This window comes from Microcaecilia unicolor, chromosome 4 (genome assembly GCF_901765095.1).
Source record: "Microcaecilia unicolor chromosome 4, aMicUni1.1, whole genome shotgun sequence".
Lineage (NCBI taxonomy): Eukaryota > Metazoa > Chordata > Amphibia > Gymnophiona > Siphonopidae > Microcaecilia > Microcaecilia unicolor.
In genome coordinates, this window is record NC_044034.1 from 290866963 (window position 1) to 290892199 (window position 25237).

The following is a 25237-nucleotide window of genomic DNA, read 5'->3' on the forward strand; positions in this document are numbered from 1 at the left end:
CTGCTAAGGTCTGCATCTACATCTAGTTGATTACAGAAAGTTTATGTTAAAGAATAAAGATACTGACATATGCATCTATTTACACCGACATGATCTCTAATTTGCTCTGCAAAGGTGTCCTTAAGCCAGTGGTGTGCTGGAGCAGGCTCTCACAGGCTCGCAAGAGCCGGTTGTTAAGTTTTTAAGAATTTTGGGAGCCGGTTGTTAAAGTAGGGCCCTCCATGGCTACTTTAACAACTGGCTCCCAAAATGTGGGCTTGGGCCCCCTGCTGAATTCTCTTTTACTTTGCTGGTGGGGATGCTGAGCCCTGCCAGCCAAGTAAATAGACTACTGCTGCTCCCCGCTCCTTGTTTCCAGCTCTGGGCAGCAGGCTGGGACTTCTCGAGCATGTGAGAGAAGTTCCAGCATGCTGCTCAGAGCAAGACGTTGGGAGTGGTGGCAGTCCATTTATTGGCTGCCAAAGGTATGCCTAGCGTGCCCGTACGAAGAGAGGGAGGAGAGAGAGGAAAATGTTGCTCCCCCCCCCCCCCGGGCCACCACTGACCCTTCCAACTGCAGAGCTGGCTATGTCCAGAGAAAGAGCCTGTTAAAAATTTACCAGCACAACCCTGCCTTAAGCTAAGCATTTGTAAGGAGGAAAAATAAATTGTATTTTTATTATATGAATTTGAGCAGAATCTGGAGTAGTAGACTGTATGATACATTTTAGAACATATTTGGAATATGTATTTGTTGAAAGATCTACCTTCTTATTGAACTGGATAAGAAATGAAAAAGTCAAACATTTAAGCCCAAACAGTATATGCTCTATGGCTGGTAAAGGGGTGTGGCTACTGTAGGGGCGGAGCTATATACAGGGCGGGACATTTATAATAACCCCATCCCCCAAGTTGCCCTGTATGAGTACCGGGTCCTTTTTTCGTACAAAAAAAGCACTGGCTAAAAGCAGCACCTTCCACCCTTCCCCCGCCAACCATCGACTGTGACCAAAGTGATTATTTGTCTAGTACTATAGCCCCCTCTTTGCTGAAAGCAGGGTAAGACCCGGAGGAAAGAGGGATAGTCTGCAATCTGCACAACCTGATTAATCGTAACACTACGATTAATATCGAAACTTCTTCAGCTCTCGTGCTCTCTCATTTCCTGTCCCTCGTCACCCCAAATTCTGAATACATTATCGACAAATCCCACGGGGGTGGGGGAACGAAGAGAGAGATCGACAAGGTTGCGAGATCAACTTCTCTTTAACTCAGCAGCACTTGAGCTCTTCTTCAAACGACATATCTGTCATACAACGAGCTAGTAGAGAACGCAAGAAGCGTGCGCCGAAAGTCTATGCTTTCTCCCCATGCATATACCTTATGCACCTCGAACTAGAGACTAAAGTCACTAGTAAGAAAAGAAAAAAAGGCACAAGCTGTTGTAGAAGGAACAAGAAAATGCGAAATACAATCAAACAAGAACTAACGAGACAAACTGAAGAAGGCACTAATCAGCATCACAGAAAGCAACCCAAGCGCTTACCTCCTCAACCACCGTCCAAAATACACCCCCTACCCACAGACACGCCCCTTTTAAATAACTGGGGCACCAAAGGCTCGGTAGGAGCAAGTGAGGCCACGGAGACTTGCTGATTGGCTCCGACATGCGTGCAGATAAAAAAAAACACGCCCAACTAAATGTTAGGACTCAAGGAGGTTAGATTGAGAACCTGGGTGGGCACGTGATTTAGTGCGTGTGGAATTCGTCGTCTTTCGCTTTAAAGCGCCGCTGAATTTGATGTATCTAAGGAGGTTACAGTTCTTAATCAAACCTCTTTGGATGCACGAGTAGGACAATGTAGTTGGCGTGCCGGATATTGATCTGGTTGTGACGCGGGGCCCAGCTTGTCAATTATCTATTTGTTAGTCCGAATTAGACAGAAGGGTCAGCTGAGAGTGAGCTAACCCACTTTTGGCTGTTCATCACATGACTGGAAGAGTTGCAATGTGGGTGCAATTTCCGGGATCTGTAAAGACTTTTTAGCCAGGAGATAGCCTGCTAAGCTTCTGTACTACTGAGGGTGGGTGGGAATTGGGAGGCGTGCTTGAAGCACTACCTGCTGGTAAGCTGGGTGCTTAAAGCATACATGGCGGTGTTTGGGAGTCAAAGTGCTATCGTTCTGCTGCTGCTGGAAGTGGTTGTAGCCTGCTGCCTGAACCACCTTGTCCACGGCGCGAGCAACATTATTCTGATTCTGACCGATGACCAGGACACCGCTATCGGGGGCATGGTGAGTGATCCAAGAGTTTCTCCTAAAGGGTTTGGGGGTTTTGGTCTTATTTTCTTTGTTCTCTATAAAGGGAAGGTTACACATGACAATTCTACTAGGTTTAGAACCTGCCAGTAAAAAAGGACCACCTGCAGTATTTACTGATAACAATACTACGCAGCCAGCTACTTTTGGCCGGGTTTGTGGGTAGGATCCGCCTTACACAGTTTGTGCGACAACAGCACAATCTTGCCCCATCCTCAGCTTGTTTGTTTTCTCTCTCGCATGTTTTTGTAATTCATGTATTGAATTATTGCCTGCTTATATTTGAAAGTTAATTTACCTATTGTGGCGTGTAAGCTGGCGTTTAGGAAAAGCCATGCAATTGAGGCCTTATGAATAGTGTTTAGCTGCCGAATTACCGACTTTAGAAGTAAAAGTCTTGACGAGCTTTGTTATTGAATTTACATCCCAAAGCAGTGTGGTGTACGTAGTAAAGCGATTTGGGAAATCAAATTGGTGCTGCAGATTCTATAATGTATTAGGGTGTTGAGATAAATCCAGAACCGGCCTGGCAGTTTATTAATCCTCATACGTAGGCGTTGTTAACGTATCAGATAAAAGTGTACCACCAGTGATGCATCTAGGATTAACTGGTACCCTGGTAAAAGTTTGGTCAGGGAGGTTTTGTAACGAGAAGGGTGTAGAGGATTCAAGGGAACTGGCAACACCTCATCCTAGCCTTTCTCTTCTCTTCCCCCCCACAAACATTTTTTGTAGATGGGGCACTAGGCAGTGGTAAATGTAGCACTTTTAGAGGTAAGGGTAAACCTGCCATGTTGCCGCCACGTCTTTTTCAGTACTGCCCCCCCCCCCCCCCCCCCAATTATGATCTGGTAGCACAAGTGTTTGGAAACATTATTAACTTCTCCAACAGGGTCAAGTCTATCAGTATAGGCTATGAAATAAAACATCATTTGCTGTTAAGATTGGTGCCATAGCAGCAGAAAATGATACACCTAAGCACTTCTCTTGCTAGGAGGCCACAAGGGTTTGAATGAGATGGAGGTGGCACTGCAGTTCTGCAAAGCAAAGTTCAGTGCCTGTGTACTTCTCCCAGTATGCTGCTACAGCTACTGCAGTGGCAGACTGCCCACTGGAAAGCGTAATTCCCCCTTCCTCCTTTGGATGGCCCTTGGCTGTTTGCCAGGCTTTATCAATGGGGTTGGTGTGTGTGTGTGTGTATATATATATATATATATATATATACACACACACACACACACTAGTAAAACGGGCGCTAGCAAGGTTTTCCACGGAGTGTGTGTGTGTTTGTGTCAGAGAGAGAGAGCGTGTGAGAGACAGTGTATGTGTGGTTCTGAGTTCCATGACCCCCTCCTTCCCTCCCTCTCTCTCCTCCCCTCTGAGGTGCAGGCCCGCCCCCCCCCTTCCGTCCGAAGTGCAGGCCCCCTCCCTTCTTCCGAGTTCTTGAGGGAGAGACAGAGTGTGTGTGTGTTTGTGTCAAGAGCGAGAGTGTGTGTGAGTCTGTGTGTGAGAGACAGAGAGTGAGTGTGTGTGAGAAAGTGACGCCTTCAAACCTTGAAGCATTCATGCGCTCTGTAAGGCTCCATCTCCTCAATTGACGACACATAGTTCCGGAACGTTGCAGGAATGCTTCAAGGCTTGAAGGCTTCACTTTCTCGGCTTCAGAACGTTGGAGGTGCGTTTTATTATATAGGAGATATATATATATATATATATAATTTGTTGCTTAGACCTTGTGAGAAGGAGTACGGAAAGAGAGAGAGAGTGACATTTTAAACATAATCGAGAGGTTGAGTCCAATGATAATGCTGGGGTATAGCTTTTCAGAAATGTCATTCCTTAAAGGCCTGGTAGAAAGCTAGGCCTTCACCTGTGTCATAAATTTGAGATAGTACTAAGTTAGTGAAGCTGTCCTGAGAGGGTATTCCACAGGGTAGATGCTGCTCCCAGAAAAGCTGATTGATGGACTTCTTGATTGATCTTTGGTTTTGTTTGTTTTGGTTTTTAATTTTTGTTTTTGTGGTGATGAAATTGAGACCACCTTGGAAGAATTTAAAGACTAGCAAGCACATAGGGTAACCTAGACTATTTCCTCTTAAGGGCCTTAAAGCTTAGCGTGAGGGTTCTAAATATGGCCATTGCCATTGTGGCCCTGTGTGGTGGGAGTGATGTGATACTGTCATTTGCCATCCTTATGAGCCATCCTATGAGCCGTCCTATGACATTTTGGATGATAAACTCCATAAGTTTCCAGAGGATCTCCTCCACAAATTGCTCTGGTATTAAGCTTTTGTTGCACCTGTTATATATAGTGAGCATTTACAACTGTGGGTAAACTGAGTCACAGGCAGATAGATTTACCAAGAACAACACAATGATTAGCAGAGCTTGGATTAGGAATGAGATATAGGGAGATGATCCAGAGCTGGACACTCTGTGGTGGAGCTGAGACTAGAATCTAAAAATCCTGTTGCGCCTGCACAGTTTGTGTTGGCATACTTGCAATATATTCTTTTGAGCTGAGATACCTGCAAGAGGCATGTAATCTTTACTCTTACAGGTTGAATCATGCACAACCTCAACAAAGTCTCCCTGCTGTCTAGCCCTAGCTCAACATGAAAAGTTTGACCTTAGTTGCCATCATAAGAACATAAGCATTGCCATACTGGGACAGACTGAAGGTCGATCAAGCTCAATATCTTGTTTCCAACAGTGGCCAATCTAGGTTACAAGTACCTGGCAAGATCCCAAAACGGAACAGATGGATTCGATGCTGCTTATCTTAGAAATAAGCAGTGGATTTTCCCAAGTCCATCTTAATGGCTTATGGACTTTCTTGGGAAACTTATCCAACCCATTTTTTTAAACCTTGCTAAGCTTTTACCACATTCGCTGGCAACGAATTCCAGAGTTTGTTTATACTTTGAAGAAGTATTTTCTTTGGTTTATTTTACATTTGCTATGTAGTAGCTTCATTGCATGCCCCCTAGTCCTAGTATTTTTGGTAAGAGTAAACAAGCGATTTATATCTACCCATTCCTCCACTCAGTATTTTATAGATCTCTATCATATCTCCCTTCAGCCTTCTCATCTCCAAATTGAAGAGCCCTAGTCACTTTAACCTTTCCTTATAGGGAAGTCGTCCATCCCTTTTTTTATCATTTTCATTTCCTGTCTCTGTACCTTTTCTAATTCTGCTATCTTTTTTGAGACGTGGTGACCAGAATTGTACTCAGTATTTGAGGTGTGGTCGCACTATGGAGCGATACCAAAGGCATTATAGCATTCTCATTTTTGTTTTCCATTCCTTTCCTAATAATTCCTAACATTGTATTTACTTTCTTAGCTGCACGCTGAGCAGAGGGTTTCAACTGGGTGGTGACTGCTAACGTGGAGCCTTGCATCACATAAGTTTCGTTTGGGTTCCTCTTTCCTACATGCATCACTTTGTACTTGTTCACATTAGACATCATCTGCCATTTGGATGTCCAGTCTTGTAAGGTCCTCTTGCAAGTTTTCACAATCCTCTTGCAAGTTAACAACTTTGAATGACTTTGTGTCATCGGCAGATTTAATTACCTCACTAGTTAATCCTGTCTCTAGATCATTTATGAATACGTTAAAAAGCGGCGGTCCCAGCACAGGCCTCCTGCAGAACTCCACTGTCTACCCTTCTCCATTGAGATTACTGACCATTGAACCCTAACAATCTTTTTTTTAACCAGTTTTTAATCCACAATAGGACATTACCTCCTATCCCATGAGTTTCTAATTTAATCAGGAGTCCTTCACGAGGTACTTTGTCGAATGCCTTTTGAAAAATACACAATATTGACCGGCTTACCTTTATCCCCATGTTTGTTCATCCCTTTGAAGAAATTGTAGTAGATTGTGAGGCAGATTTCCCTTGACTAAATTATTGTTGGGCTTGTCTCATTAATCCATTTTATGTATATGCTCTGTAATTTTATTCTTTATAATAGTGTCTATTTACCATTTTGCCGAGCACTGACGTTGGGCTCCAGGTCTATAATTTTCCTTGATCACCTCTGGAACCCTTTTTAAAAACTGGATGTTGGCTACCCTCCCATCTTCAGTACCAGTCTTGACTTTAAAGATAAATTACATATTACTAAAAATAGCTCTGTAAGTTTATTTTTCAATTCTGTCAGTACTCTGGGATGTATACTATCTGTCCAGGTGATTTGCTACTCTTCAGTTTATCAAATTGCCCCACTACATCTTCTATATTCAGAGATTTGTTTCAGTTTTTGACTCATCAGCATTGAATACCATTTCTGGCACCATTATCTCTCCCACATCTTTGGTGAAGTGAAGCCCAAAGCAAAGCATTCATTTAATCTCTCTGCTATGGCTGTCTTTCCTGAGTGCCCCTTCTACACCTCGGACATCTAGCAGTCCAACTGATTTTCACTGACTTCTTACTTCTAATATACCTTTAAAAAAAAAAAAAAGTTTACTATAAGGCATATTTTCAAAGCACTTAGCCTCCCAAAGTTCCATAGAAACCTATGGAACTTAGCCTCCCAAAGTGCTTTGAAAATAAGCCTGTATGTGTGTTTGCCTCCACTTCAGTCTTTTTTTCAAAGTCTCGTTGCCTTCCTAATCAGTGCTTTGCATTTCACTTGCCGTTCCTTATGCTATTTAAGGTTGGATCCTTCTTCCATCTTCTGAAGGATTTTCTTTTAGCTGAAATAGCTTTCTTCACATCACTTTTAACCATGCCAGTTGTTGTTCTGCTTTCCTTCCTCAATATATGGAATATATCTGATCTTGGCTTTCAGAATGGTATTTTTGAATAGCGTCCCCACCTGATGTAAACTTTTTTTTTCCCCAATAAAAATTATTGAATTTTGAAATATGAAAAACAGCATACTGTGTATAATTATGTTTAAATCGTTTTTTATTAATAAAAGATTGACAATTGAACAGATACTTGTCAAAGAAGTTACTTACAAAAAGTTGTCATCTAACACCATACGCTCAACACAGTAAATTACAATACATCATTTATATTTTCTCCCCCTCCCTCCCTCCCTTCCAGCGCCTATCCTCCTATCCACCCAGTCCCCCCCTATGTTCCCTACAACTTCAACGATATGTATTGTTCGGGTCTCTCACCAATATCAAATGCGGTGGTGCCTGTCATAACATCCTATATACCTATAAGACTGCCAGGGTGATATAGTTTAAACCAGAGGTCCTATTTGTCAGAGAGTACTACACAATAGCATCACTATCAACAAGTTCCCCGCCTAGTGACGGGTCAAAAGAGCATCTAGGAAGGGTCAAAAATTCAGCAGTAAACTACGCGCTTTGGATGGGAGGGTGACCCAAAGTGGCTCCCACTGTGCCCTAAACCTGAGGCCCGCTGGGCTTTCCAAATCAGGCACTCCACACCTATCTATTCTCATTTGCCTCACTAATTGCGAGCGCCATATCTGTAGTGGGGGTGTTTTTCGCTCTCCAGAATTGCAATATGGTAGTTATTCCAAAATAGATTGCTATCTTTGCAAATGCCTTGAAGCCTTCTGGGGGGTCTGCAGTGTACTTGAAGATATTAAATAAAATTAAAGGTTCCCACACGAGGGTACAGTACCATAGTTGGTCCATCCCCCTTATAACATGTGGCCTAGAGATGCCGTACCCTGGTTACATTTTGGGCATGTACCTGCTGTAGTAAACCCCGCCTTCTGTGCTCTCTGAGGAGATATATGCGTTCTAAGCAGCCACCTATATAGCCGCTCCCTCTGCAGAATGGAAAGCCGCTGTTTGTAAATAGATTTCAGATATGACCTACATTCTTCCTCAGTGAGTGTACAGCCCAAATCCCTTGACCACTCCCGTGCTAGCCGCCGGAAATCTAACTCTGCTGTGGTGTCTTTAAGTTGTTGGTGATGGAATTTCAATGGCACCGGAAGCTGTGCTCCCAGAGTAAACTCTTCTGAGAGAACCTCCACCACATCCTCCGTAAGATCTGTCCACTCTAGGGAGGCTACATAATGGCTCAACTGGCAATATGCAAAGCGATGTGTCGGAGGAATCCCGTGCCTGGATTGGAGCTCTGAGTACGCAAGAATTCGTCCCTCTTCTGAAACTATATGTGCCAGATATATGATCCCCTTTTTTGCCCAACTGCTAAATGTACTGACCCCCTGACCTGGGGGAAATGCTGGGTTATCACATATTGACAGCCAAGGGGATACGCGGGGGGAGAAATAACGTCTACACACCCACCTCCAAGTGTCCCTAAGAGATTTTAATAATGGGTGGGAGTGATGTGATACTGTCATTTGCCATCCTTATGAGCCGTCCTATGACATTTTGGATGATAAACTCCATAAGTTTCCAGAGGATCTCCTCCACAAATTGCTCTGGTATTAAGCTTTTGTTGCACCTGTTATATATAGTGAGCATTTACAACTGTGGGTAAACTGAGTCACAGGCAGATAGATTTACCAAGAACAACACAATGATTAGCAGAGCTTGGATTAGGAATGAGATATAGGGAGATGATCCAGAGCTGGACACTCTGTGGTGGAGCTGAGACTAGAATCTAAAAATCCTGTTGCGCCTGCACAGTTTGTGTTGGCATACTTGCAATATATTCTTTTGAGCTGAGATACCTGCAAGAGGCATGTAATCTTTACTCTTACAGGTGCCTCTGAAATGCTGCGGTAGGCAGCGGGGTACCGGAGTGGAGCAAATGACTGAAATGTATATCCGAAAACACCGAGGTCTCCACTGACGTGACGGAGAAATCAGATGTCCCCCGATACCAATCATTTATATGTCGCATGGAACTCGCAATCGCCAAAAATTTGATGTTTAAAAGCCCCATACCACCCCCTTCCCTTGGGGCCGTTATCTGGTTATAAGGTATTCTGGGTTTCTTCCCCTGCCACAGATATGTTTGTATTAGGCGCTGTAACTGCTTGTCATCTTTGTGCTTCAAGAAGAGTGGTAGTTGTTGAAAAACATATAGCCACCTGGGGGCAACCACCATATTGAATAGTGCTATTCTACCCCAAATAGTAAGTGGCAGCTCCCTCCACATCATCAATTTGCTTTTAGTCATCTCTATCAATGGAGCTATGTTATCTCTATACATGGTGGACCTATCACTAGGAATGTACACCCCCAGGTACCTCATTTTTGTTGTCTCCCATCTAAGAGGGGCCTCCCCTTGCCAATATGGTTCGGTACCCGTATCCATGGGCATCGCACAGGATTTAGAGAGGTTGAGGCCAAATCCCGACAGCAGCCCATATTCCTCGATCAATGTCAAGGCAGCCTCAAAGGACTCCTGTGGGTTGGTCAGCACCAAGAGGACGTCGTCAGCATAAGCCAGAGCACGTACCTCCTGCTCTCCCAACTGTACTCCACTGATTCTGGGGTCACAATTTAAAAGGCGTAGTAGTGGTTCTAACGTTGTCAAACAGGAGAGGGGACAAGGGGCAACCCTGCCGCGTTCCCCTACCTATCCGAAACCCTGTCGAAAGCCCCCCATTAGCTGTTATATGTGCTTCCATGCCGGTATATAAAGCCTCAATTGCTTGCCTTACTCCAGCAGGGATTCCTATCCCATTCAACATATAAAACAAAAAGTCCCACCCTAACCTGTCAAAAGCTTTAGTGGCATCGAGGCTCACCAAAATCCCAGGCGTCTCATTGAACCGACACTGGGCCATTGCAAGTAATATTCTCCGAATATGCAACACAGAATGCCTTTTGGGGATAAATCCCACTTGTGCCGGCTCAATTACACTGGGTAAACACTTGCTGAGTCGTGTAGCCAGAATCTTTGCTAAAAGCTTAATATCAACATTAATTAACGAAATAGGCCTGTAGGATTCTGGCTCATCGACAACTTTCCCAGGCTTCAACAATAGTGATATGCATGCAGTGTTTTCGTGTAATGGAAATTTCCCTTCTTGTATCACCGCCTGATGATATTCAAAAAGAGGCCGTATCAATTGGGATTGTAGCATTTTATAAAATTCTCCTGAATACCCATCTACCCCTGGTGCCGAGTATGACTTTAACCCCTTTATAGCCTCTATTAACTCTTTGGGCTGAATGGGGGCTTCTAGGCATGCTATATCTGACTCTCCGAGCTTTGGCATTCGAGCCCTTCTGAGAAAATCACTCATTTGTACCTCCCCGACCGAATGTTCAGCGGTGTATAGTTGTGCAAAATGTTCCTGGAGTGTTTGGAGAATCCTATCTGGGCTATTAGTAAGGCCTCACCTTACTGGTAATAATCACCAGCCTGGGCCGTTGTTGCCCTTGTTGCCAGCGGCCAAGTCTATGGGCCCTTTCTATACACAGTTCTCCATAGCTGTCTGACAGGGCCAATTCTTTTTTAAGCCATTGTTCCAACAGGTGCCCCAGTGATTTCTCAGGGATTGTTTCTGGCAGGCCAACAATTCGCAAATTGCATCTCCGTGCTCTGTTCTCCATGTCCTCAATCTTATCTTGCTGTGCTTTAAGTTGTTCCATCATACGGGTGACATCTTGGACATTCTGTGCCCTCGTGTCTTCCACCGCTGAGATTCTGCTTTCCACCTCTCCCACTCGTCTCACCGTGTCTGCCATGGTAGCTTCTAAGCTGCTCATTTGACGTTCAAGTAGGTCAAACCTTGGGTTAAGTGCGGCACTAACCGCCATGGTGATCTGTGCTAGTTGTTTTTCAGAAAAATCCCCAAGCTTTTCAAGCTTCCCTTCTGCCATTTTGGCCCCTGAGGATGTTGGGGAACTTTTCCCTTTATCGTATTTGGTGCCACTTCGGGTTGTTCCTGTTAACTTGGGCCTCAAAAATTGCTCCATACAGAGGGTGTTATATCTTATTGCCTGAATCTGCGCGTCGGGACTCGTGATGCAGGCACTTTTTCTATGTGTAGTGCAGTAGTGTGCCGGGGCAGGTTCCCACAGGCCCACGTCCGTCAAGTTTCCACGAGTTCTGGGAGCCAATTCTCCACTGCTACCAGACTGTGGGCCCGAGCCCCTCCCAAACTTTCTTTCAGCCCGCTGGCGGGAGAAACCCGCTGCTAATAATTATCGGCGCGCCCCTATGGTAGTGTATAAATGAGTTGTATGAATTCTGCAAATTGGGTGCCAGAGTCTTATTTGAGCTTGGTAGCTTTAAGTCTCTCTTGTAGCATTAATAATGGCTCTTTTCTTCTCCACTGGCAGTTGTAGCCTCCGTTGGAAAGTTGAATGGCGCTGCCACGGCACACACTCCTGGATTATGTATGCTAATGCAGACAGTGCCTGATTCCTACTTTAATGCATGCCTGAATGCTCCTGGCCCCTGATATTGTGAGTTTAGCTCTAGGCCGCTCGATGCTTTCGGTGCCCCGATCTTTGCTCGTTCGCCGGGGGGGGGGGGAGTAGGGGAGAAGAAAGTGCAGTCAGTCGTGCTCTCCCGTATCCGCTACACTATCTCTCCTCCAGGCTCCCCGAAACCAAGCCCCAAAGTTCTTACTCCGCACGTTGGTCATCTGCGCTGTTGTCTCTCCGCCTTCCTACACGCTGAGCCTCCGGCCGCCATTTTGGATCAGGTCGCGTGTATCGCAGCCATCAGCTACGCTGCACTAACGGGCGCACCGAGAGACCTCCGGAGGTACCCACTTGTTCTGGGGGGCTTTGGGCAACGCCAGATTGTTGCGGAGGGGGTCCAGAGAGCGGGGGGATAGAGGACCCGTCAGCGGTGTAGCGGAGCTCTTTTAGACCGCGGCCATCTTGCCGCTCGGCTCCACCGGAAGTCACTGTGCATAATTATAACTGTACAACATAAATCCCATAGAAAACCTCTGAACACCTCCCTCCCCCACCCCCAACCCCACCTCCTTCCCCAGGTATACTGAACCCAGAAGCCCCAAGCTCCATTAATCCCTCCCTTATCTAACTCCCCCCCCCCCCCCCCCCCCACCTCCACCACCACCACCCGCAGTATCTTTACCCATTAATCGGTCCAAATGTACCCATACCTCAGCTTTCGAGTCATACCAACCCAGACGATTTTCAGTCAATTTTTCCATCTCCCCCAACAATTCAAGTTTGGAGTGCCAATTAACTAATGTCTGTCTAATATTCTGCTTCCAATGGGCTGATATAACAGTCTTTGCCACTGCAAGGCACAGCCTTTTGAGGTGGCACTGCCATTTTAGTCCTCTGCGATTGCCCCATCCAAGCAAACACCACTTGGGATCACATGGGAACAATATGTCCAGGTTTGTGGATAGGCTTCGTGTGACTCCTTGCCAGTACTCCTGCAGGCGTTCACAAGACCACCAGATATGATAAAAGGTCCCTTTGGCCTTCCCACATCTCCAGCATATATGTGTAGTCCCAGGGAACATAACTTTGAGCCTGGCAGGAGTATAATACCATCTACATAGAACTTTGAAAGCATTTTCTTTAATCAAAACACGTATGGAAGCCTTCTTCACCTCCAGACATATCCTTTTCCATTCATGAACACTTAACTCGCCCCCCCCCCACCCCCCAAGTCCTCCTCCCATGCTTTCATGTAAGGGTGTTTGACAAAGTCCATCCCTCTTATGAACCTATAAATATGGGTGATATTACTCCTAAGCTTACCTATCGAAACTCACAAATTTTCAAAGTGCTCAGTGTCATCGGGATCTTCCCTTAACCAACCCTGACTCAATATATAGTGCTTTACCTGCAAATATGGAAAGATGTCCGATGAGGACAAGTTGTGTCTCCCACAATTCCTCAGAGGGACGCATGTCCCCCACGTCAAGAAAGTCACGAAACCTGAGTAGGCCATGACGAGACCAAGCAACATACGCAGCTCGCTGAAGACTGCCCAGGAATCCCAGCTCTTGAGTTACATATGCCAACGATGAAGGTGACCGAGTGCCCCTCAGCCTATATGTCAAAAAAACCCATAATGATGATAAATGGGACACATTCGGGTTAATCGTCATCTGCTTGTAATCTTTTGGTAAGGGACACCCAAAGAATAGATCTTGTAGAACTTTGCGGTATACCCATCTAATCCGGGGGACTTCCCCCCCCCCCCCCCCCCCCACTTAAGTCCTTTAATAACTCCCAGAATCTCCTCGACCGTTATTAGGGCCTCCAGACCATCCCTCTCAGCTTCCACTAAGCCCCTCAGCCCACCTCAATTTAAATAATCATGAGGCCTCCTCTCCTCTAGCATACAGATTAGTGTAGAACTGCACAAACTGGTCTCTAATCTCCCTGTCTTTATAGTACAAGACATCTCTCGGCTCTTTAATTTTTGTTATGGTGTTTTGTATTTTTGTTTTTTGTTACATTTGTACCCCGCGCTTTCCCACTCATGGCAGGCTCAATGCGGCTTACATGGGACAATGGAGGGTTAAGTGACTTGCCCAGAGTCACAAGGAGCTGCCTGTGCCTGAAGTGGGAATTGAACTCAGTTCCTCAGTTCCCCAGGACCAAAGTCCACCACCCTAACCACTAGGCCACTCCTCCACTGGTGTGCTGCATACGGTTCTTTTTAAGGTGCCTGGCCAACGTTCTTCCTGCCTTATTGCTGAATTCATAGAATCTCTGTTGAATTAACCTCCTCTGAAATTCCATTTGATCTGTCTGCAATTTTTTAACTCTAGGCAGCAGGCCAGCCATTGAGATAGTACCTCAGAGCCTCCTCTTTCCTGATGTCTAGACTCCAAATGTGCCAGTTTAACCCGCAGCCCCAATTCCTTAGTGTTTCTCTCCTTGCTCCCCACTTCACCAGATGCCCTCGAACTACCGCCTTGAGGGCATCCAGACACTTCCCCGGTATCGTTAATTGCAATATAACTTTTAATCACCTCCTGAATTTCCTGGCAAATCTTTGTATCCCCCAGCACCGATTCATTCAGCCTCCAAAGTGTTTGACATGTCACTCTATGCTAACCCATACTGGGGCATGATCAGAAGCATGTATACTCCCAACTGCTGCTTTCTGTACCTGGTCCCATAAGGTTCGATCACACCAAATCGTATCTATGCTCGTGTAAGTCTGTCGTGCGTAGGAATAGGAGGAGTATGTACGCTGGCCCAGGTGTTAGTCTCCAAACATCAAGGAGATCATAAGTACATAAGTATTGCCATACTGGGAAAGACCAAAGGTCTATCAAGCCCAGCATCCTGTTTCCAACAGTGGCCAATCCAGATCACAAATACCTGGCAAGATCCCAAAAAAGTACAAAACATTTTATACATCATGATCCTTAATCAGATGCGATAACTTCTTCCTATGAGCCAGGGCCACACTCGCCCCCTCCCTCGAGCGATCCAAGGAAGTCAGTTAAATTAAAATCCCCCCCCCCCCCCCCCCCCCCAGGCTCACCCTCCCTGATACAAAATGTAAAAGATCCTCCCTTAAGCTCTCAAAAAAATTCCCCCTGCCCTGCGTTTGGAGCATGTTAACAAAAGTAACCGGTTCATCATATAGGCGCCCATTAACATCCAAAAATGCGCTCTCTTTGGAAAAGGAAATCCCTGATCTTATATACATCGCTAAACCTCCCGTTTTCTCCCCTCTTGGGTCAGCATGTGTATAACATTCACCGTACTCCTTGCGGCATATCACTGACGTGTCTTGGAGCATAACCACGTCCCAAATGAGATGTTGCAACTCTCGAAAAATAATACTACTTTTCCCTGGGTCATTCAGACCATTAACATTCCGTGATCCTACCCTCATCCCCTCCCTACCACCCTTCCCCCGCTCCCTCCCTCCCTATATTCCCAGTCCACTGGCCACTGTTAGAACCCGCCAGTGAGTTCCCTGAGGAAGTGCGTCACTGCCAGTTGATAGCACATCTTTTAATACCTAATAATCCCGACCTCCAATTATTGCATAACTAGTAAAACATGCCCCTTTCTGACACACCTGAAACGGGCGCTAGCAAGGTTATCCTCAGAGTTCCATGCCCCCCTCTCCTCTGAGTTCCAGACCCCCACGTTTCCCTCCCTCTCTCCCCCATCCGAGTAGCAGCCCGACCTGCGTTGCCCGCCCTCTTCTCCCAGTCTTCCACCTGCACTTCGCCTTCCTGCGTGCCGACCTGAATTTAAAAGTTTTTACCTTGGGGTCTGGTGGCAGCAGTGAAAGTCGAGCAGGCACAGCGCTTCATCCTGCCTTCCCCTCTGCCTCTGGTCCCGCCCTCATTTCCTGTTTCCGGAAGGGCGTATCATTTGTCTCCAGCCATGACCCTCTGCCTCCACCACCTCAAGCCTTCTGCCACGCTGATTTCAAATTGGTGGGCGACCCTTGAACCCACCTTGTCGCAGCCAACGCAGGAAGGTCCAAGCAACCCATCTCTGAAAGGCCTTCCAAGCTTCCGCTGTAGTTTGAACTCTGCGCACCTGGGTTCCCTAATTGCAGTCCAAAGGGGAATAACCACCTGTACCTCAAACCCTTTTGCTGTAGGTAGGTAGTGACCTCCCGCATTCAGTGGCGTTCCTAGGGGGGCTGACACCCGGGGCGGATCACCAATGCGCCCTCCCCCCCCCCCCCCCAGGGTGCAGCGCAACACCCCCCCCCCCAGGCGAAGGAACCCCCCCCCCCCCCCCCCGGGTGCACACTGCTGGGGGGGGGGGTGCCGCGTACCCGTCCGCTTCATTTCCATGCTCCCTCTGCCCCAGAACAGGAAGTAACCTGTTCCGGGGCAGAGGGAGCACAGAACGAACGTAGCGGACAGGCGCGTGGCACCCCCCCCAGCGGCATGCATCTGGGGCGGACCGCACCCACCGCCCCCCCCCCCCTAGGAACGCCACTGCCCGCATTTCTTTCCAGCGCTGTAAAGTTGCCTTGGCTAGATCCTAGAAGACCTTGATTTTGCAGTTATTCCATTCCACTTCGCCTATGGTTCTCGCTTTTCTCCACACCTGCTCCTTCACACTATATAATCATGGAAGCATTCGATTATATCCCTAGGCAGGGAATCTCTCTGGGGCCCCAGGCTTCTATGAGCCTCATACAGTGTAATGGATACTCTCTCCTCCTCTTCTGATACGTTTTCTTCAGCTTTGAGGATGAGAGCACTAATGTCTTTTATCACCTGTTTATAGTCTTTATAGGAAGCCTCCTCTGGTACCCCTTTAAAGTGTAGATTGCAGCACCTGGACCTGTTCTCCAGGGCCATTTGCAGCTCCATTCTGCTTTTATGTTCTATTTTCAGCTCTGATTGCAGCTTTTGCAAATCTTCTGCGATGCCATCCATGCGCTCCTCTGTCTTCTCTAAGTGGGTCCCAATCTCCCAGACCTCCACCCGCAGCTCCGAAACCGCCGCCTGGATGTCCTTCCTGACCGTGGACATTTCCACCTTCAATTCTTTGAACCATCGAGCTACATCTTGCTTTGTCAACTCCGCGTCGTTCTGCACAGGCTCCGCGTGGTCAGGGTCTGAGTCGGATTCCATCTCCGCCATATTGAAACGGAGAACCGCTGCCTTCTGGGGCATTTCAGCTGCTGGCTCTCTTCGCAGTCGTAAATTTAAATTTATCTAGTTTTTTTCCGTGCTGCCATCCCTCCTACAAGCCGGAAATTTCACAGTGTAGGTTTTCAGTCGAAAATATCTGTTTTTTCAACGGTTCCTACTCCCACTCCTGCGGAGCTAGGGAATCAGGCTGCCATTTCTCAGCGGTGATGTCACTTCCTCTCCTGATGTAAACTTTTAAACCATTGTAGGGTATTTTTTTTTCCATTTCTCCTCATTTTATCATAGTCTTCTTTTTGAAAAGTAAATGCTAACATATTGGATTTTCTGTGTGTACTTACTCCAGAGATTGTCAAATCTGATTGTTATGATCACTGTTATCAAGTAGCCCCAGCATTACCTCTTACACCAGATCGTGTGCTCCACTAAGGACTAGGTCTAGAATGGTTCCCCCTCATATTGGTTCCTGAACCAGCTGCTCCATAAAGCAGTCCATCTAGCAGCTTTACCTCCCTAGCATGCCCTGATGTAACATTTTTGCAGTTAATATCAGGGTAATTGAAATCGCCCATTATTATTGTGCAACCCAGTTTATCTTTTTCCCCTTTTACACATGAAATTTCTATCCATAAGGATTCCAAGATGTCTTTTGTGTCCTGCAGAATTTTTAGTCTGTTCGATTTCAAGGCCCTCATTAATGTATAATACTGCACCAATCTGATCCACCCTATCACTGTAATGTAATTTGTATCCTGGTATGACAGTGTCCCATTGTTATCATCTTCCACCAGGTCTACTAGATATCTAACTTTTCATTTAACCCTATATATTCTAACTCTTTTTTTTTTTTTTTTTTTTCTTACATTTGTACCCCGCGCTTTCCCACTCATAGCAGGTTCAATGCGGCTTACATATTATATACAGGTACTTATTTGTACCTGGGGCAATGGAGGGTTAAGTGCCTGCAGTGGGAATCGAACCCAGTTCCCCAGGACCAAAGCACCACTCTAACCACTAGGCCACTCCTCCACTCTTATTTCTATCTTATTTCTTAGGTTTCTAGCATTTGCATGCAGACATTCTAAATGTTTGTTTCTATTTACAACTTGCTCAGCAGTTGACGGTGGTGATTTCCAATTTCCAACCTTTAAAATCTGTTTGCTCTTTTTGTCGGCCTTCCTCCAGGTTCTAGTTTAAAATCTGCTCTAACTCCTTTTTAAATATTGATGCCAGCAGCCGTGCATTCCATCTGTTGCCGTTACAAAGCTTGATTCTACTAGGGACTCTACATTTTGTACTGCCCCTTCTCTCCACAATGCTCTACCAAGGTTGCTTTGCCGTGAACAATCTTTTTGTTTATTTTATTTTTAGCTTAAATCACCTTTGAAGACCTGCTTATTCTAGGAGGCTTTTGTGGATAGGCTGGAATGAGGTGTTTTCTGCTAGGATGATGACCTTTGACCTGTTTTATGTGGACGGCTGACCATTTTCTTGACCAGTGTGAAGCTTCACTGTTTGCCTAGTTGTCTGGGTGTCGGCCCTGCCGCCTCCCACTTCCCCCACCAAAAAAAATCCCATCTCTTAGCCAAAATGGCATTAATGGAAGATATGCCAAACAACACTTTGCAAACTTTTATATCCCATGAATGTTGCTTTTGAAACAGATCCAAATCTAAAAAGGAGGAAAGACCACAGCTTTTTAAAAAAAAAATTTTTTAAAGAAAATTTAGGTGTTTTTTGACCGATTGGTGTTGTTTAAGGTCTCTCTTTTTGCGTATGATGATAGAAGGCTGGTCTTCCTCCTGTTTTTATATTTTATATTTAGAATTCAAAAGCAATATTAAGGGGATATAATTTTGTGAAAGTGTGGTTGTACTTCAACAAAAATGTTAAGGCAACTTTTTAGTAAGATATGCACCTTAATCTCACCTGAAGAGTGCAGCTGCCATCTAGGAGCATTATAAGAATTCAAGTAGGCTTAGAGTCAAGCCAAGTAAAATTTTAACATTTAGCTTGAACAAAAGCCATGCCCTTTAGTGGGAGGCAGGAGCCAGTGAAGTTCCTCATCTGGAGGATCCTTGATCTGATCTGCTTTCCTTCCCTCCCAAAAATTAATTTGGTAGCCACGTTCTGCAACTGGGGCCTATATATAACTCTAGAAAACAAACTTCAAAAGAAGTGCTCTTAGGTGGAGAAAAACCTGGGGTAAACTGCCACAGGTTTAGAGCGGAGATACTAGCAGTAAAAGTAACACACGGACTTATCAATTTATATTTGTAAGAGCAAAACATTACGCTCACTTATGTCAGTTTTGTGGAGTTTCTTACACCCAATGATAGAACTGGGCTTGTGTTACTTTTACTGCTAGTAACTCCGCTCTAAACCTGTGGCAGTTTACCCCAGGTTTTTGAGGGTTTTTCTCCACCTAAGAGCACTTCTTTTGAAGTTTGTTTTTCTAGAGTCTTTGTATGTTTTGGTATCACATTACGAATTGTCTACTCTGGTTCATACTGCCTATATATAACTGTCTTTCTGGGAATCCCTGTAATACTACGTGTACATTGTAGAAGTCCAGGGGTCTGTTTACTAAGCCACACTAGTGGCTTCCGGGCTGCATTGCTGACACAGCCCATTCAAAGTGAATGGGCTATGTCTGCACTACTGCACCACCAGCCACTAGCTCGGCTTAGTAAATCCCCGTTCAAGTGAGCTAGAACAGTTGCTTGGACAATGGGTTCTAAAATTAGTTTGTTGAATTAAACATAGCAAGAGCTTCCTTAATAACTTGAGGCTCCATGTTTAACTTTGAATTCAGAGTCGCCTTTTGATCCAAAATGGGGACAAAAACCTGCCTGTATCCGATTATGATTAATACAAGGTATTATAGAATTTCTGCCTCCCACCCATAAAATATTAATCATAAATTATGTTGTAAAGTTGACAAAACCTCTCGAGGGCAAACAAAATCTCGGATGTTTTAATTTTCTGACTTCTTACTAATTAGCTCCTCTGGAACTTCTAAAAATGTGTTTTAAAGTTTGTTCTGTTCTATCCTCATAGACTGCTTGTTGCTGGAATATTTATTCCAAGAGGTTCCAGAGTTACTGAGAGGGAGGCATTGATCAGGTAGTTTCACCGGATAGTTTGCATAGTTCAGTTTCTAGACTCTTCTCAGGATTAGGTTACTAAGTGTGCCACACTCTTAGTTTTCAGATGCAGTTTGAAACTAGTTGTCCAAAAAACAAGCCCTTTTCTGGACAATAGATTTACTATTTTCCCCAGATGTAGCCAGAGAGGCTCCGTATCGTATGAAGCAGTTCTCACATCAGAGGTCAAAAACCCTGGCTGTTGGTGCTACATTCTTTTTAAGGTTTCCTTGCCAGTGCCTGGTTACGCTTGGGAATAAGTATATATTCTTGGATTCTGCCCATTCGGAATCACTTTATGCAGTGGTGTGCTGGTAAATGTTGTAAGAACAGGCTCTCTCCCCGGTCCACCTCTTCGTTCCCCCCCCCCCCCCCCCAAATTGCAGAGCTGGCTAAAGCCGGGGAGAGAGCCTGGGGGGGGGGGGGGGGGGCAATGCATTACTCCAGGAAAAAAAAAAAATGATCCCAGGTTCCAATCTAATTCATGTTTAATGTGGGATAAAATGGCATAAGTAAATAACTTTTAATGTTGAGCACCTGATTCTCAAAGTGGACATATTCCAAACACTATAATGAAAATAAAATGATTTTTTTTCTACCTTTGTTGTCTGGTGACTTTGTTTTTCTGATCATGATGGCCCAGTATCCAATTCTGCTGCTATCTGTCCTCTTAACTCCGTTTCCAGGGCTTCCTTCTTTACATTCCGCCTTTCTTCATTTCTTGCCCTACATCCGTAAGTAAAAGCTGGGTCCTCCGCAGACTTGACTGTCCAGTGGATCCAACTTCTGCCTATTTTCTTCATCCATGTGCAGTTTTTCCCTCATCTTATCTCCTTCCTCACTCTTCCCTCCATCCATCCATGTCCAGCATTTCTTCTCTCTCTCTCTGCCCTCCCCTCCATCCATGTCCAGCAACCCGCTTCTCTCTCTCTCTCGCTGCCCTCCCCTCCATCCATCCGTCCATGTTCAGCAACCCTCTTCTCTCCCCTGATTACCTCCGTCGAAGCGGCCGCCTTATTGAAAGCCCTGCCCGTCTCTAGCCTTCCCTTCGTGAGTTCATTCCCTCAGAGTCCTGCCCTCGCGGAAAGAGGAAATTACGTCAGAAGGTGGGACTGTGAGGGAATGAACTCGCGAAGGGAAGGCTAGAGACGGCAGTGCTTTCAATGACTCAGCTGGACGGAGGTAATAAAGATTTAACCCCCTCCCCCAGAGCGGTGCAGGCAAACGAGGGCAGTGGTGGGAGGTGAGGTAAAGGGGGTAAGCATGGCTTGTGGCGCCCTCCTGCCATGCTTACCTCGTTTACCGGAGCCTGTGCGAGCTAGCTCCAGCACACCACTGACTTTATGGGACAAAACCTGCTCTTCAAGTAGATGTTGCTTAATTGGTTTTCGTATTTGGAGAGGGTTTTTGGATAAGTGATATTTTCTGTTTGTTGTCTTTATTGGTTCTCTTGATTTCTGTTTTGTTTCTTGGCTCATATGATTAGAAGACAAGTTCCTTAATGTGGTCTACAATAAATTTTATATTTTTAATGATTTTCTTTGAGCTTGTTTCATATGATGTGAATTTCCTGTATGTTTTAATTCTTTTTTCCTTTATTAAGGTTATCAATAGAAATCCAACAAAATAAAACATGGAAAAGAAAATAAGATGATACATTTTTTTTATTGGACATAACTTAATACATTTCTTGATTAGCTTTCGAAGGTTGCCATTCTTCGTCAGATCGGAAATAAGCAAATGTGCTAGCTGACAGTGTATATAAGTGAAAACATTCAAGCATTACTATGATAGTCTGACAGGGTGGGAGGATGGGGGTGGGTAGGAGGTATGCATGGGGACATCAAAGCATATCATTGATATTCTAACAGGGTGGGTGTGGATAGGTGAGGGGTGGGGTGATCAAGAGAGACATACAGCTTTATGGTTTATAATGGGCTAGGAACCCCAGATCCTTGTTAAGTCCTTTCTGTTGGGTGTTAAAATATTCAATCATTCTGACTTCAAAGGTCTTACGTTCTTGTATGGTTTTAAAGTTACCTTTCAGTATTCTCACTGTGAAATCACTGGTACAGTGTCCTGGTTCTGTGAAGTGCTGTCCCACCGGGGTGGGGGCCCTACTGGCTGTATTGTTCATGTGATGTCTATGTAAATTGAATCTTGTCTTAAGCATCTGGCCTGTTTCTCCAATATAGCATCCTTCGTTACATTTTTTACACTGAATGATATATACCACATTGGAAGATGAGCAAGTGAAAGATCCCTTTATGTTGAATATCTTTCCTTTGTGAATGTGGGGTCCTGTGAAATATTTTGGCATAGTTTGCAACTGGATAAATTACAGAGAAGTGTGCCCTTCTGTTCCTTTTCAGTCTGTGATGGAAATTGTGAGTTAAAATGAATTTGATTAATTTTGTAATAGTTTCTGGTGAGTATTGATGGTCCAGTGTGGATTTTTTTAGGAGTCTTCCACATTCATTTTAACTCACAACTACTTCCGCTTTAACAATATCTATCTACAAATAATGGGCACTGCGATGGGCACCAGGACAGCACCCCAATATGCCAACCTTTTTATGGCTGAGCTGGAAGAGACATTTCTGAATACACACCAGACCAAACCTCTAAAATACTACCGGTACATCGATGATATTTTTATGATTTGGACGGAGGGTGAAGAAACTCTGAAACAATTTTATTCTGCCTTCAATACATACCATCCTACAATCAGATTCAAAATTGACTAGTCCCCAGAAAAAGTCAAATTTTTGGACACCACAGTCTCAATCAGTGATGGCTATATACAAACATCTATATACAAGAAACCCACAGACAGATGCAGCTACCTCCACAACTCCAGCTTCCATCCTTCACATACAAAAAGATCCATCATTTACAGCCAAGCCACAAGATACCACCGTATCTGCTCTGACCCAGGGGACAGAGACAGACACCTTAAAAGCCTGACTCCATCCTTCAAACAGAAAGGCTACAACCCCAAAATAATCTCCAAGAATATTGCCTCCTCCCTCAAAACACCCAGGGAGAATCTGGTACAGTACAAGGAGAGAAAATCCACAGACAGAATCCCCCTTGTAGTGACATACAATCCAGAGCTGGAAAAACTGAGGAAAATCATAAGAGATCTACAACCTATACTCCAGGAGGATGAATTACTGAAAGAGATATTCCCATCCCCACCAGTACTGGCCTTCCGACAGCCACCCAACTTAAAACACAAGCTAATCAGAAGTAAACTTCCATCACAGACTGAAAAGGAACAGAAGGGCACACTTCCCTGTAATTTATCCAGTTGCAAACTATGCCAAAATATTTCACAGGACCTACTACTACTACTATTTAGCATTTCTATAGTGCTACAAGGCATACGCAGCGCTGCACAAACATAGAAGAAAGACAGTCCCTGCTCAAAGAGCTTACAATCTAATAGACAAAAAATAAATAAAGTAATCAAATCAATTAATGTGAACGGGAAGGAAGAGAGGAGGGTAGGTGGAGGCGAGTGGTTACGAGTCAAAAGCAATGTTAGAGGTGGGCTTTCAGTCTAGATTTAAAGGTGGCCAAGGATGGGGCAAGACGTAGGGGCTCAGGAAGTTTATTCCAGGCGTAGGGTGCAGCGAGACAGAAGGCGCGAAGTCTGGAGTTGGCAGTAGTGGAGAAGGGAACAGATAAGAAGGATTTATCCATGGAGCGGAGTGCACGGGAAGGGGTGTAGGGAAGGACGAGTGTGGAGAGATACTGGGGAGCAGCAGCGTGAGTACATTTATAGGTTAGTAGAAGAAGTTTGAACAGGATGTGAAAACGGATAGGGAGCCAGTGAAGGGTCTTGAGGAGAAGGGGTAGTATGAGTAAAGCGACCCTGACCCCACAGTTATCCACAAAGGAAAGATATTCAACATAAAGGGATCTTTCACTTGCTCATCTTCCAATGTGGTATATATCATTCAGTGTAAAAAATGTAACGAAGGATGCTATATTGGAGAAACAGGCCAGATGCTTAAGACAAGATTCAATTTACATAGACATCACATGAACAATACAGCCAGTAGGGCCCCCACCCCGGTGGGACAGCACTTCACAGAACCAGGACACTGTACCAGTGATTTCACAGTGAGAATACTGAAAGGTAACTTTTAAAACCATACAAGAACGTAAGACCTTTGAAGTCAGAATGATTGAATATTTTAACACCCAACAGAAAGGACTTAACAAGGATCTGGGGTTCCTAGCCCATTATAAACCATAAAGCTGTATGTCTCTCTTGATCACCCCACTCCTCACCTATCCACACCCATCCTGTTAGAATATCAATGATATGCTTTGATGTCCCCATGCATACCTCCTACCCACCCCCATCCTCCCACCCTGTCAGACTGTCATAGTAATGCTTGAATGTTTTCACTTATATACACTGTCAGCACATTTGCATATTTCTGATCTGACGAAGAAGGGCAAACTTCGAAAGCTAATCAAGAAATGTATTAAGTTATGTCCAATAAAAAAGGTGGTATCTTATTTTCTTTTCCATGTTTTATTTTGTTTGATTTCTATTGATAACCTTAAGAGTGGACTAACACGGCTACCACACTCCTCTTCCTTTATTAATATATTAATGTATGTTGTAAAGTAGATACTAAAGGGGGAAAAATCAAAAGAAAATCTGCATACAAATAAGGAATTCCAAAAGATTTCAAAACGGAAAAAAAAAGGCCCGTTTCTCACACAAATGAAACGGGCGCTAGCAAGGTTATCCTCAGAGTTCCAGCCTGGCCCCCTTCCTCCCTCCCTCCCTCTCCAAGTGCTAGCCCGACCTGCACTGCCCGCCCTCTTCTCTAAGTCCTTTGCCTGCTCCTCGCCTTCCTGCGTGCCGCCCAGAATTTTAAAAGTTCTTACCTCGGTGGTCTGGCGGCAGCAGTGAAAGGTGAGCAGGCATGGTGCTTCAGCCTGCCTTCCCTTCTCTCTCAGCTCTGCCTCTGGACCTGACCGTCCTCATTTCCTGTTTCCGCAAGGGCGGGACCAGAGGCAGAGCTGAGAGAGAAGGGAAGGCAGGCTGAAGCACCATGCCTGCTCGCCTTTCACTGCTGCCGCCGGACCCCGAGGTAAGAACGTTTTAATTCTGGGCGGCACGTAGGAAGGCGAGGAGCAGGTAAAGGACTGGGAGAAGAGGGCGGGCAGCGCAGGTTGTTTGGCTGGCTGGTGCTGGCTTCCGTTCGTAACATCCCTTCTGACGTCAACTCGCCTCCAGCGTTCCCTTCCCTCTCATTGTTCCGCCCTCTGATGTCATTATGTTTTGACGCGAGGGTGGACC

The 25237-nt window shown here is 45.2% G+C and overlaps 1 protein-coding gene across 1 annotated transcript in view; it reads left to right on the forward strand.

The window, feature by feature from the left end:
- The first annotated feature begins 1691 nt into the window (after positions 1-1691).
- Positions 1692-25237, forward strand: part of GNS (glucosamine (N-acetyl)-6-sulfatase) — a 57935-nt gene continuing 34389 nt past the window's right edge. The window contains exon 1 of the mRNA XM_030201678.1: positions 1692-2273. Coding sequence (XP_030057538.1) covers positions 2130-2273 — 144 coding nt within the window. The 5' untranslated portion in view covers positions 1692-2129. The remainder of the gene's footprint in view (positions 2274-25237) is intronic.